We start from the raw sequence: 14,963 nt of genomic DNA on the forward strand, positions 1-14,963 counted from the left end.
ATGCGTGGCATATTTCGTATTTATTGCACACTAAAGGATATGTACTTCCACAAATATATGTAGCACTTGGGCAACATACATTCAGTAACACATGAATGTTTGTTCATGCAAATCGGAAGTAAATAGTAGCATAGATAACCATTTACAGACACTAGAAACCTGCACTGTTACCAACACATACAATGTATTATACATATAATTGCTGGAAGCAAAATTAAGGTCTTTTCGAAATAATACTGGTTTCTGTAACAGAAATAAAGGGGGCGTGGAGGCATACATGACTGTAACTTTAAAATGTGGTATATATAGGTCATTCTTCATTTGAAACCCTATAATGTATATATCAGTGTAATCAGGAAAGACTATATAATTTAATAAAGTCATAAAAAATTTCAATGTTTTTTTTTTCCACCATTTACAAGTATCCCGTACCCTTAAGTATCAGTCCCATAGTGATAGTAAAGAGCTGGCAGAGCGGTGTAAGAGGGATCATTCTTTGTATTCCTTAAGAGTATAGATGCAGATACATTTGTAGAAGTCAGTGAGGGAATTATGGTAAAGTTTCGATCTTTATACTGATTTTATTCAACATAATTTTTCAGATGAAGCAGAGGATTTTAACAAAGAATTTGAACAGAAAGCCCGCAACACAGTGGGATCAATAAATTATCCCTCAGCCCATCTTCCCTCTAGAAGGCACCGTGATATGCTTGCTCTTCCTAGCAGCAGGTAAGTTATGGTGTTTACTGGATTTACTTCTATTAGTATTAAACTATTTACTACTGTTGAACTGCACTAAATGATTGACTTGTTGTTTTGTCGTCTTGCCTTGAGAGAGTTACCTGTTCATTGTTGTGGTTAATTGAAATAATGTTGTTGTGTTAAGACATAAAAGCTAGTTCTCTCTCTCTCTCTCTCTCTCTCTCTCTCTCTCTCTCTCTCTCTCTGAGTGTGCAGGAAAAACAACTCTTTAAAAGTCTGTGTGCATGCTCCTGTTACTCTAATCTTGGCCTCACAGTCCCTATGGGAGCAATAGGGAAGGGGTTGTAGTATATCCCCAGTCATCATTTAAAACCGCTTCTTGAAAATTTGTAGGGATTAAAGCCACTACAGATCACTGTACTTACATTCAGTGGAAGTGAAATCTAGAGGGGCAAGTACTGGTATCCCTCCACTTTTTCTGTGCAATTCCTCCATTACTGTATTCTTGCTGTTGTCAGTTAGCAGGAATTGGTACCATTCAAACAATATTCTGTAGCTTACCAGCCATAGTCCCCATTGTCGAATCTAAGTTTTGTAAATTTTTTTTTTTTTTTTGAGAGAGAGCGTTGTAACAGTACTGTAGCAAAGTAATTCTGTTGGGCACTTACAGTTCCAAAGAAGTGAAACACTCATTAAAACTACTTAAGTTTCTCAGCATCAGACGCGCACACAACTACACAGGCAGCCTTCATCCAGTAGCTCCCCTGCACTGAGTTTGCATATTGTTCACCGAAGAGAGAGGGAATATGATTGAAAAGTTCATCTGAATATAGGGAATAAACCAGAATACTTATAAGTGTGTTACAGTGATTTTAATTGTCCCCTTTTGAAGAATCACTACAATGATACAGCCTTCCTCCTAACCACAAAAATAAATTGAAAAACAACTTTGTGTTAGCTATGAAGGACTTTGTGTCTGGAACCTGTGTAATTTTTCTATCTGTCTTACGTACCTTTGCACATTGCTTTGTCCCTTTTTAGTTATATTGTGATCTTTTATCAACATATTTCATCGTGTACTGTCAGTCAGTTTCTACAGGGTGATAAATTGTTAACACCAGCTGGCTGCTGTTTTCACAGTTACGAGATGCGCAGTAAATGCAGCACATTATGTCCCATAAGTCATTTCAAACATGCACAATATAAACACTTACAAACAGAAGTAAATTACTCACATTTATTAACCCAGGAGATGCTGGATCTGCCTCCAATTGTTGTTAAAGCATTTCTGAGACATGCTTAGGAAACTGCTCATCACACTCTGCAGAGGCAGAAATTTCTTGGTGATTGTTATTTTAAAGTTCATCTTAAGTGTATGGATTTAATTTGTACACTTTCTCTGTTAATGTTCTGAGACAGAGAAACTGCAGACGACCTTTACTCAGGAAACGTTTCTGCCCCCCCCCCCCCCCCTCCCCCCAGTAACAACTAACCAAAACTGCACATAGAACCTTCTTTATAACAGTTGCAGCCTCCATCCAACTGTGAACCTCCCCTTCTCCTACCCACTTCTCCCCCTATAACCTTCCAGGAATTCACACTTGTAACCTGGCCTACCTCACTTCCCTAAATCCCTCCCCAGTGGATCCAGCACCACTCCTGTGAATCGCACAGCTATCCGTAACTGAAAATGAATCCAGACCTTCCCATCCTTCCCGTACAAAGGCACCACCACAGAAGTCGTGGAATCCTAGTGATGCTTCACTGCCTCTTCAGTTCCTGTCCCATTTCCACCAGGCTCCTTGTTGGTCACTGTGGACATTACATCATTGTACACAAACATCTTCCCATGTTCATAACCTAGTGGCTGTGGACAACTATCTGTCCCAACATTGTCCTCATACCAGATCCATCACCTTTTCGTAAATTCTCCTAGCCAACCACATCCTGATTTACAATTATTTCACTTTCGAAGATTGAATCTACAAATCTGCGATACTGCCGTCGGTGCTCACTTGGTGCCATCCTATGCCAGCTTATTTATAGGCCACCTGAAGGAACCCTTTCTGTCCAGTCAACACCTAAAACTTCGTCTCATTCAGGTTGATTGACATTTTCACAAACTGGTCACACGGAAAGGGCCCTTGCCATCTGTTGACACAATATGTAGTGGAAAGTGGGATTTGTTCAAATATACTGATAACATTACCAAAATCTTTTCAGACAGGCAATACCTTCCTCAGCTCACCCATAAACAAATAATGCACATCATCTGCTCCTCTTGACACCAGTAAACACATTAAAACAGCCACTGACTAGCATTCCTCTAATCACCCTGTGTGGTGTGGTATTTGTTGTATATGATATGATATGATCTGCAAAAGTGGCTTGTTTGTGCGGTCACTTTTTAAGGCTCTGAGGTGTTCAGAGTATTAGATGTGGAAAATAGGAAATTTACTTCCAAAAAAAAACAGTGGGTGTGAGTGTTTGTCTTCAGTAGACAAAACAGTTGTATTACAGTGTTTTTTGTTTATTGAAAGGGCTGTGTGGTGGTATTTGATGCTCCCTTATATAATTTCAGACAGAACACTGTTGGTAGAGACATCACCTACTAAGCTTAGGAGACAGCTTCCAAGAATATCATGCAGAAGTTTCCTTATGCTATTGTAATAGCAGAGACTTTTGCCAGCTATAGAATGGGATACTTGTGCAATTAAAACCGGTGCCAGTAAAGAGATTTGTGAAATAATTCTGAATGTCTTGTTATGGAATTATTTTGGGCAGATCGTTAAAGAATGGATGGATGAGACCAATGTCTTAAACCTTCTGGTAACTGACACGAGCTTTTCAAACTAGTTAACTTGTAGCAGGGAGAAGGTATTATAAAGAATGTTAAGGAAGGTAGAAAAATAACTTTTACTAGCACGAGGGTCAATCCATATGAAGTGGTCCAGTGATGGTTGCTTGACCATTTTCAAATATTTTAATTTTTATATGTGATTATATTTGAGAAGTTCAAAACAGATTTTTAAAATAATTTATCTTGCGCCTTTACTGGATGGTGGTCATTTTTATTTGTAGGCGCACGCCGATTTTTCAGTCTGCAGACATTAGCGAAAATTTGAATATCTCTGCACTGGATTAAGTTACAACATTGCAATTCACATGATTGCTTTTAGAAAAAGTGTCCTCTACAACATTGTCTATTACACAAAATACCCTAAATTCAAAAATAACCAGTCAAAATGACCTCCAAAGTTTGGTATCCAAATTTTCAAAAATCCTCTTTTTAGGCCCAAAAATAACCAACAAGGGGTGATTCTTTGGTTCTATTTTTTCCTATAGTTAGATATCCTACACTATTAGCCTAATATAGAGCAAGAATTTGAGTTTTTGATATTTGAAAATTTTCATTATTTTTTTTTTTTTTAAAGTTTGAGGTTAGTTATCTATGGTAGCACTGAATGTAAAAATGATTTTTGCACAGTTTGTACACATATATGATAGCAACGTACTGCAAGATATCAGCACTGGTGTCTGACTGTGAACAAAGATATGACTTCTTAAAAATGAGGAAATAATTCACATTACTCTACAACTTATCTTACGGATATGATATTGGCAGGATATAATCAATTACTGTTGGAAGTAGGGTACTGAATTATATACAAAAAGTGGAAACATCACTGAAATTAACATTTATATGATTTTGACATACTTAAAATTAATATTTTCAATTAACATCCTTAGAGATGCGACTGTTTCTAGACGTAGTGCTCAGTGTTAAGAACACTTACTTCTTCAGACAGCTTCTGTGATATAGAATAAGACGTCCCAGTTGCTGTGGTAAGTTCAAGCACTGAAAGTTTCCTTAAAACATTTTTCATTACTATCCAAACTTTCACTAGTAGACTTCTTGAACGATGTTCTTGGGCCAGCAGGGTGGTAAAAATGCACAAAAACATCATTGTTTTCCAAACTTATTCTTTCAATCACTATCCATCATACACACAAGCCACTATGCCACTCAACGTTACAGACAGAGATGTAATTTTGGTGACACAATGATCCTCATACATTTTGGTTTCTGCTGTTACATAGCAACAAAGTAAGTTTTCTGCAATTCCAAGGTATTTGTGGAAATATTTCTTCTCATGATACTCACACACTGATGTTACAGAAGAATATACTCCAAACATATTGGAATACGTGAGGCAATACTGACCCTATGACTTACCTTAGAAGCTAGATTAAGGAAGGGCAAACATACGTTTCTAGCATTTGTAGACTTAGAGAAAGCTTTTGACAATGTTGACTGGAATACTCTCTTTCAAATTATGAAGGTGGCAGGGGTAAAATACAGGGAGCGAAAGGCTATGTACAATTTGTACAGAAAGCAGACGGCAGTTATAAGAGTCGAGAGGTATGAAAGGGAAGCAGTGGTTGGGAATGGAGTGAGACAGGGTTGTAGCCTATCCCCGATGTTATTCAATCAGTATATTGAGCAAGCAATAAAGGTAACAAAAGAAAAGTTCAGAATAGGTATTAAAATCCATGGAGAAGAAATAAAAACTTTGAGGTTCGCCGATGACATTGTAATTCTGTCAGAGACAGCAAAGGACTTGGAAGAGCAGTTGAACGGAATGGACAGTGTCTTGAAAGGAGGCTATAAGATGAACATCAACAAAAGCAAAACAAGGATAATGGAATGTAGTCGAATTAAGTCGAGTGATGCTGAGGGAATTAGATTAGGAAATGTGACACTTAAAGTAGTAAATGAGTTCTGCTATTTAGGGAGTAAAATAACTGATGATGGTCGAAGTAGAGAGGATATAAAATGTAGACTGGCAATGGCAAGGAAAGCGTTTCTGAAGAAGAGAAATTTGTTAACATTGAGTATAGATTTGTCAGGAAGTCATTTCTGAAAGTATTTGTATGGAGTGTAGCCATGTATGGAAATGAAACATGGACGATAAATAGTTTGGGCAAGAAGAGAATAGAAGCTTTTTAAATGTGGTGCTACAGAAGAATGCTGAAGATTAGATGGGTAGATCACATAACTAATGAGGAGGTATTGAATGGGATTGGGGAGAAGAGGAGTTTGTGGCATAACTTGACTAGAAGAAGGGATCGGTTAGTAGGACATGTTCTGAGACATCAAGGGATCACCAATTTAGTATTGGAGGGCAGTGTGGAGGGTAAAAATCGTAGAGGGAGACCAAGAGATGAATACACTAAGCAGATTCAGAAGGATGTAGGTTGCATTAGGTACTGGGAGATGAAGAAGCTTGCACAGGATAGAGTAGCATGGAGAGCTGCATCAAACCAGTCTCAGGACTGAAGAAGACAACGACAACAACAACAACATACTCGAAATTTAAGCCAAGTTTGTCTTAGTTCATCAAAGCTATTGACATTTTTCAAGTTTTTGAAACTGAACTGTAAACTGTTTTGTGACACACTTCACATGCTATCTGTCCAACAGAGCACTGTTCATCCGTGTTATTGCATTCCAGTTAATCTCTCAAAATTAATTACAAATTACACACAGAACAAATCACAAAACACATTCTACACTCTCAGTGAAGTATGTACATCCACTCTGACAGAGGTTTCAGAACAGACTGACTAAAACGATGCATAAGGAAACATTTGTAAGTGTTCTTGATGCATATGAGGCTAGTAGTGTATGATATCTAACTATAAGAAAAATATACTCTCATAAATCACTCCTTGTTTGTTATTTTTGGGCCTAAAAAGTGGATTTTTGGAAATATGGATACCAAACTTTGGAGGTCATTTTGACATAATTTTTGAATTTATGGTATTTTGTGTACTAGACAATCATGTCAATTGCAATGTTGTAACTTAACCCAGTGCAGAGATATTAATATTTTTGCTAACGTCTCTAAACTGAAAAATCGGTGCGCACCTACAAACGAAAATGGCAGCCATTTAGTAAAGGTGAAATGTAAACTTTTTAAAAACTGTTTTGAATTTCTCAATTATAGGGTAATCACAAATAAAAAATGAAAATATTTTAAAATGGTAAAGTACCCAACTTCATTTTTATTGGACCACTTCATTTGGATTGACCCCAAGAGTGACTGAATACAGGGTATGTAGTCAGCATCAAATATTGAGCTCTGAGGATGAAAATTTGTAGCACAAATGAGTAAAACTCAGAAATATTTTACAGTACTCCTTAAAAAAAAGTATGTCTTTAAGTAAGGTTGTGATGATGGTTGGGAAAAGATATTCTGTGGTTAAATAACCATGTTAGTAAGTAGCTTTATCTCAGATTTTAGTGAATTTGCAAAGCTTAGTAGACACACAAACTGAATGAAGCCAAAAGGGTGAGATAGAGAAGCGTTCACTGAATTTGAGAGTAAAATTTTGGTGAAATATCATACTATCTATCCTTCCAAATTTTAGTCTTTGTGTAGAGTCAGTAAACAGATCAAAGTAGTCTAGTCAGTCACTGACAATACTGGCAGTAAAACAGATTATGATGGAGAGAATGCTGAAATAATGAATTTGGTTTTCCCAAATTGTTTTCTGCTGAAGGCTGTAACATGGTTCTACATTTCAGTCTTCTCACAAATGCTGAAATGGCAGATACTGAGATGATTGGTTGTGAGATGGAAAACAAGTAAACTGCTAAACAGTGGAAAGCAGGTGGCCAGATGAGACGGCTGTGAGTTAATAGAGAGATTATGTAAAAGAAATTGCTCTCATGTAGCAGTAATTTATCATAGGTCACTGTAATAACAAAAGGTACCTAGCCGCCGAGGAAAAACTACAGTCAGTCAAGTTTTCCGCATGTCACTCAAGTTTCCAAGAATGCACAATTACAGGCCTATACCTATCAGGTTTTCATGGTGTAATAGGTTAATGGTATTCTTCCAGGTGTTCTGCCGAGTTGTTTAGCTTATATCCCCATTATTTAATGACCAACACAGCTGTCATCTTCATGTGCTGCGAGTTTTGATTTTTGACTGTGAACAATTATCAGTGTCACCCCATTATTTACAGTGCAGTTCAGCTCCCAGAAACTAGCATCCTCTGTGTTTCATTCCCTTCATCTAAGGTAAGTATCTCCTTTGTAATATTAGAAGATCTAGGTCTCTGAAATCTGGGTGTGTACCACATTCTATGCAGATGAGCCATGTCTTAAGTGGTGGCTGACGATCACAGCAATCAAGGAGAGATCGGACATCAACAACACCCCCAACTAAAACAACCAAGCAAACCATCTGTCACTGAGCACTTGAAATAAAATGAGACAAGTATTGTGGTGTAAACACACAGTTTTTGGGCAGTGCAATTAATGTCTGTTGAAACAAAGGTGGAGAAAATCTAATAAATAGGATCTAGGTTCTCTTAAAACAAAGCTTGCAGTCCGGAACTCAGTTTATTAAGATCTCACCTGCCTTTACATCAACCAGGAGCTGGGAAATGCTGAGAGAATTTCAGTACACACTCTGAAAAACAAAAAGCATTGAAGTGCAAGTAGCTGAGAGAGACCAGCGATTTCAAAATCTGGTTGGAGGTCGCACAGCAAGTAGACATAACAGTAAAACTTGCAGCACCTGAAGGAGACTACAGAGTCCGTTGTTGAAATATTGTGCATAAAATGGAAGCAGCAGCTAGCTAGAACACCCAAGAACACACCATTATTAGCCCTAAACCAAAGATGTCAATCTCTGTTATATAATTGTGGAACTTGTTCTGTTCTCAAGCATTATGGTTTTAGAGAAGACGGATCTCCTACTTCCCAGAGATCTTGCAAAATTTAGCTTGTTCTGTTCGTCAGAGTGGTACAGAGCACTGTAGACATAGTAATGAAAGTTGACCCCGTGTTCCTAGACTTCCAGGAATCATTTGATTCAGTTCTGCATTGTCATTTAGTTAACAAAATACAAGCTTACTGAATATCAGAACAGTTTTCTAATTAAATAAAGAAGTTCCTTGCATATAGAACTAAAAACATCATTCTTCATGGAACAAAATAGACAGATCTAAAGCTAATTTAGAGTGTAACCTGGGGAGTGTTATAGCGTAGTTACAATTTAATATTTATATTAATGATCTAACGGGGTTGGAAGAGAAAGTGGTACCAGATATAATGTAAGCCACACGTTGTCAACTGGCTTCTGGAGCAGATAGAAAAGTTTTGTAGGAGTTGGTAGTGTTACTCGTTCTGGAAAATCTCCACTCTTCTGGCTTGCATTTTTGTTACCATTGTTAAGAAACAATACATTTTTAAATTTAATTGCCTAACCAATACTAAGACACAAAAACAGAAAATGTCAACAAATGCAGCATGTGAGTTGGTGTCATAAGGTTTAAGTATCACCTCAAAAAATTTGGTGCAGCCCATCTCCAAAACAAAATGTTGCAGCCCATTGATCAAGTGAAGATCATGCTGAAATTCATTTTTCGCTGCTGCAGGAATGTATAAACTGTGTCTGGCCAATCCACGCAGCTGAAAAGGTCACCTGGATTGGTGACATTTCCATTGCTGCTGGAAGTGAAATACCTCACAATACTCCATTTCATCAACAGGCTGCAGCATTCTTGTTTAGACTCTTATAGCAGCATGCAATACTACAAAGGTGTCGGAATTTCATCATGCACATGCACTACAGACATTTTTTTAATAAAAAATTAAATACATAACTTTGTTTCAAAGTGATAATTAAAACTTTGATTACCCGTTGTTATTCTGAATGTAATTGAAATGAAATTACATGAAACGAGTTTTGCTGCTCCACAGAAATAAGTGTTAGTGTTGCTGAATCGTGTGGCATTTGAAGTTCGTCGATATTTTCCATCAGAAAGTGTGTGTATGCAAACAGTATGTTTCCGAAGTAGATGTGCTGCAAACATTCAGCAAATTATTCTTATTTAACATGTTCAACATTTGTATCGTCTGCCAGACTATGACTTGTAAATTTTGACAACAGTAATGAAAATACAGTCTGTAATTTTTTGAAAAATAAAATTTAAGGAGAGTACCCTTAATGAATCAACTTAGCATACATGTTCTTTCTTTTCTGTAGGTTAAAAAAGCATACAAAGAAGAAATAAGTTCTCTGTTGGGGTAGTAGCAACTTCCCTCTCAGAAGATGAATCTCTAGAGATTTTCACCCAAGATGAAATCTTTGTAAAAGAAGCAAATAAATTTTTCTGATAATAGATAAATTGTGTTATTTCAGAACTAATTTTTAATGTCTGTACAGTTTATCAAATGTGCTCATAAATTGCAGTTGTAGAGTCGATTTTGTAGCATGTGCAATTTACTTGTTGGAGTGATCGGGCGGCTGACCATTTAGTCATCGCCTTTCATTTCATCACTTGCGGTATTCTTGACGGTCAGATGTTGTAATCAGCCACAAATAAATGTCTTGCAGCTGAACGACATATTGTTCCTCAGTCTCCATGTGACTTACCGAACGAAAGCGCTGGCAGGTCGATAGACACACAAACAAACACAAACACACACACACACACACACACACACACACACACACACACACACACACACACACAAAAAATTCAAGCTTTCCCAACAAACTGTTGCCTCATCAGGAAAGAGAGGAGGAGAGGGAAAGACGAAAGGATGTGGGTTTTAAGGGAGAGTGTAAGGAGTCATTCCAATCCCGGGAGCGGAAAGACTTACCTTAGGGGGGAAAAGGACGGGTAAACACTCGCGCTGTAAATTGGGTTTGTAAAACCACAATTCCTCTAAAACTATAACAGCAGCAGCGTAGTTTATTTTATTCCCATAAAACGTCAATGCCAAATCGTCGATACGATCCTGCGATGTAGGAACAAGGAAGGCGAGGCGTAGATCGTCTGGGTAGTTTCTGATGTGATCCCAATTAGAATAAAAGAACTCCAACGCAGACATGAGCTGTAACAATAACCTTTATTCAGAACGTGACAGTTCCTTTACGTTTACAGAATGTCATGTATACACGATTTCTTACAACATATGTGACATATTTAACTTCACTCTGAATTACATCATCCTTTCTTGGTTCATCCCCTGCAATTTCTACACCAATATAAAACGGGTTTACTCCTTGAAATAACTTATTTTTACATTTACATTGATTCTCCAAGTCTGGCCACCCTTTGACTTTACTAATATCAGCACTTGTCTCCGGTTTACAATACGTGACAAACTTATATCGACAACGATTACTAAATTTTCTCCATGGAACACCAGACGATTTGTCAGGTCTCAAACTAAATGGACCTAACTTATTAGTACAAGCAACTCTCACTTTCTCCAAAGCCCCTTGGTCCTCAAAAAATCTTTTTGTTAGCACGATCATCCAGTGTAAGCCTTTCTATACGAACATTTACCCTATACACATAGGTTACAATTTTATTAATAATTACAGCATCATATTTGTTAGAAAAGAACTTAAACTCATCTGTTATATCGTAATGACTTAATTTACTAAAATTGTGAGCATTCTCATCAAATTTTTCAACTGCTCCCATTTTGCCATATTAAAATCGAACACCGTCTGCCTGGGTATATTCCGTTCGCCATTTGCACATACGGCCAAAGTAAGGCCTAGTCAGAAACGTCCGAAGGCGTATCCAGCGCTTCGGGCGTGCACGGCGCAGCCTGCTCATCGTCCTCATCCGACGATAGGCAAATAACTTCCTCCTCGGCCTCAACGTCCGACGTATCCGACGCCATCTCATCCTTAACATTGCAACAATGAACAATATGACAGTCAGCATGAATAACATTGAGTCGTGAGATCATGGCTTCATCACCGATTGTGAATTCATTTGACACAAATATCACCAGACCTGTATGTTTAACAGTCATTCCAGGTTTGTTCTTTACGTTAACTGTTACGGGACGACCCTCAACAATACGCTTCAATATAGACGCATATGGACGCCACCGTAACCATTCAAATTCCTCAAATAGTATGACATTATGGACACGTGGATTGTACCCGCCAAATCCGAATTCGGAACAGAACGGTAAATATACGTGTTGCCTTAGAGACAATATTTTCTCTATTAATGTAGATTTGCCAATATTTGTGTCTCCGTATAAGTACAGCTGTTTCTTACGTACCGTCTTGGACTGAAAGGCCTCATTATACCATTTGTCCACGCGACCCGCCCAGCCATTATACCTAAGATGACACTCTGTCAGACACCGAACGGTAAGCTTCTTGGCCTGAAAAGATTCAAAGTACTTCTCTATAAACCTCACACGAGACCAGTTATTTACCAAAAATGGATCTGTATAATCAATGTAATTCGTACGCTCGGCCCACCGCCTAACACGTACATTAAACGCTAATGCTGAATCGTTACAATTGGCGCGCGTGAACCTTCGGGAGCGAAAACGCGGAATCGGCCCACATGTAATACTAGGTGGGCTCGATTCGCTTTCTAAAGGGGCCCCCACAGGGGATCCACTCGCAGCGGATGATTCGCCAGCTCCGAGTAGGTGCGCTGGCAGGCGCGACAGCGGCACCTCCCATCCGTCGTTAAATTCACGTTGTGCAGTTTGGTCTTCATTCCCATTTCCCTCTGAATCATTATTTGCGTTATGTTGGCTGGTTTCAGCTTGTTCCAGACGACGGGTAGCATCTTCATACACTTCTCTTCTGTATCCCAGTGCGGAACGCAAGTGGTACGCCATCCTGAAATATCCAAAACGTAAAATAGTCTAGCTAATGCTTGCCACCTATAATGCAAACAGTAATCATACTGACAGGTACACTGCCACCTCTCTTTATCCTTATCTAACTTGTGTACAAGCCTATATTTTTTACCCTGGCAAGGAGACCTCACTGGACGTGAGGCCATTTCATAGGATGGCCTTCGGCTGTGTGACACGAGAGTCATACTATAAAATACATCATATGTAGCCCTAGGTTCACTTATGAAACTGAGCATTCTGGAATCAACAAAATTATAGAACCAGCACAGGAGTGTGTCTTTAAATATGTCTGCTTGTGAGGTGTGTGTGTGTGTGTGTGTGTGTGTGTGTGTGTGTGTGTGTGTGTGTGTGTGTGTGCACCCACCTCACAAGCAGACATATTTAAAGACACACTCCTGTGCTGGTTCTATAATTTTGTTGATTCCAGAATGCTCAGTTTCATAAGTGAACCTAGGGCTACATATGATGTATTTTATAGTATGACTCTATGGTTTGCATGTTGAGTTTTGTTTTCTTTGCAAGGTATATTTTTACTTATTTAATAAGGATTTGGAGGACACCAGAGATGCATACTTACTTTCACTTGTTTTATTGCCTGCACAAATTAGTATTTAGACAAACTAGTATCTTTTGACTGCTTTCTAAACAAGCCTGATACTCAAATATACAATTTCAAAACAATATTATTTATATCAAAAGTAAGTTCAGTTAAGAAAACTATGAAATTAAAGGAAACAGAATGGCTGGCGAATAAGTGATTTCAAGAGATGAAATTGCCCTACCACAAATAAAAATTGCAAAGAAAATACTCCAAGCTTTTGAAAAATTATTTCCTTCCTCAGGGAAGGAAGAGTGGTAGGAAGGAATAAGATTAGAAATAAGTGTAGTGCACCAACCTGATGTTCTGTAGTCACTGTTGCTTCTTTCGTAACACAACTGTTTTGTTTCCTTGAAGTTGAAAATCCTACTCAGTAGTTGGAGGTGTTTGCTCAAGAAAAATATACACACTACCACAATTTAGTTTGCACTATTCACACAGTTTATTAGCCTCAGTCGTATTGTTTCAACAATGATAAATTTCACTTCTCCCTGAAAATTATTAGCACTTACTAATACCTAAAAGTACAGTGGCAAAAGTACTCATACGAATTACAAAGTTAAAAAAATATTCATTAATGAAGCACTGTCCATAATCAGAAATAGTTCTAACCTGGTAATGAAGTGTGGCACAAAACACAGTCCATATTTAAACAAAAAAGTTGACATACCATATTACCTTATTTATCACCAAAACCTTCAAAGTAGACCACTTGGGGGTGTGTACACATAGCTCCCAGCAGCTTCTCAGGATGACCTTCAAGCTCCTTGGAATTAATTTTTTTTTGTGAGCCTGTTTAGTACCACTTGATATTCTATTTGAATCTCAATTGTGTAAAATCTTTGGATTTTTGAGTTTCGTCCAGGGGAGGAACTCACTTAGTGCCACGTTGGTTGACTATCACGGGTGAGGAACAACTGTCATTTTGCTTTTTGCAAGAAACTCTCGGGTGATAAATACAGTGTGTGATCGCATATTGCCATGACGGAGGAACCAGTCACCTGTGCACTACTTTTGTTGGACATTATCTTCTGACACAGTCCGTAAGAGAGCCCCACAACATTGCTTATATCCGGGATGGTCTGATTACGATCTTCCAGCAACATAGCCCAGACAGCAGCAACATTTTCAGGAGTGATATCAGTTGATGGACATTCTGAGTGGAATCATCATGAAATGATTGTGTGCCATCTTGCAATTGTTTAAAACAAGTTAAAAGCTTGATTGTGACCTAAGGCGTCTTCTCCAAACATATTGTGTTAATGTTTATGCAAAAATGTTGTTCCTAGGTACCCATCATCTCAATTTCGCAAGACCCGCAGTGTGCAAGAATGAGGAAGCACATGTGACAACTAAATCGGATCATTTAGCTCAAAGTCGAATGAGCCTGTAACTCTCAAAGCATGTATTAGGTGCCACCTGGCAGCTTTTCCTAGTAAAAGCTCTATTTCACCAGCTCCATATATATTCCAGGAACTTCTGAGTAGTACCTCGTACTCGACAATATTTCAGTTGGTTCACTCAGTAATTGAAGTCTCAATACTCAACAATAACTCCTCACATGACAATGATGGCTCAAACCTCCCACAAACTGTGATACATTTCAGTCAAATATTCTTTAATTTGAGTTACAGAAATCACATGGAAGTAATCAATATTACTATTGATTCAGTGTGCGTGTTCACACAGGTACACACATTCTTGTGAACAGCAGAATTTTAACTTTGGAGAATATTGGAAGCACAGATGTTACATGCTTGTTAGGTTGGCCAGGACTGGGCACATACTGGAGGACTTGAGTGATGTATGCCAGTTTAAAAAAAGGCATATGAAGAAATTTTTATTTCAGATATTATTAAATCATTTAATAGCCAGTTAGGTAAAATTTTAGTTTATGGAAAAGTGGTAATCTAGTAATTTAGCTAAGCTTATAGAATCACTTCATGTCTG

At 38.0% G+C, this 14,963-nt stretch overlaps 1 protein-coding gene across 3 annotated transcripts in view; it reads left to right on the top strand.

The window, feature by feature from the left end:
* LOC126236781 (myeloid leukemia factor) overlaps positions 1-14,963 on the top strand; it is a 140,686-nt gene that overhangs the window by 72,312 nt on the left and 53,411 nt on the right. For all 3 annotated transcript variants that reach the window (XM_049946361.1, XM_049946359.1, XM_049946360.1), the window contains exon 5: positions 603-729. In XM_049946361.1, coding sequence (XP_049802318.1) covers positions 603-729 — 127 coding nt within the window. The remainder of the gene's footprint in view (positions 1-602; positions 730-14,963) is intronic.

This window comes from Schistocerca nitens, chromosome 2, assembly GCF_023898315.1.
Source record: "Schistocerca nitens isolate TAMUIC-IGC-003100 chromosome 2, iqSchNite1.1, whole genome shotgun sequence".
Taxonomy (NCBI): Eukaryota; Metazoa; Arthropoda; class Insecta; order Orthoptera; family Acrididae; genus Schistocerca; species Schistocerca nitens.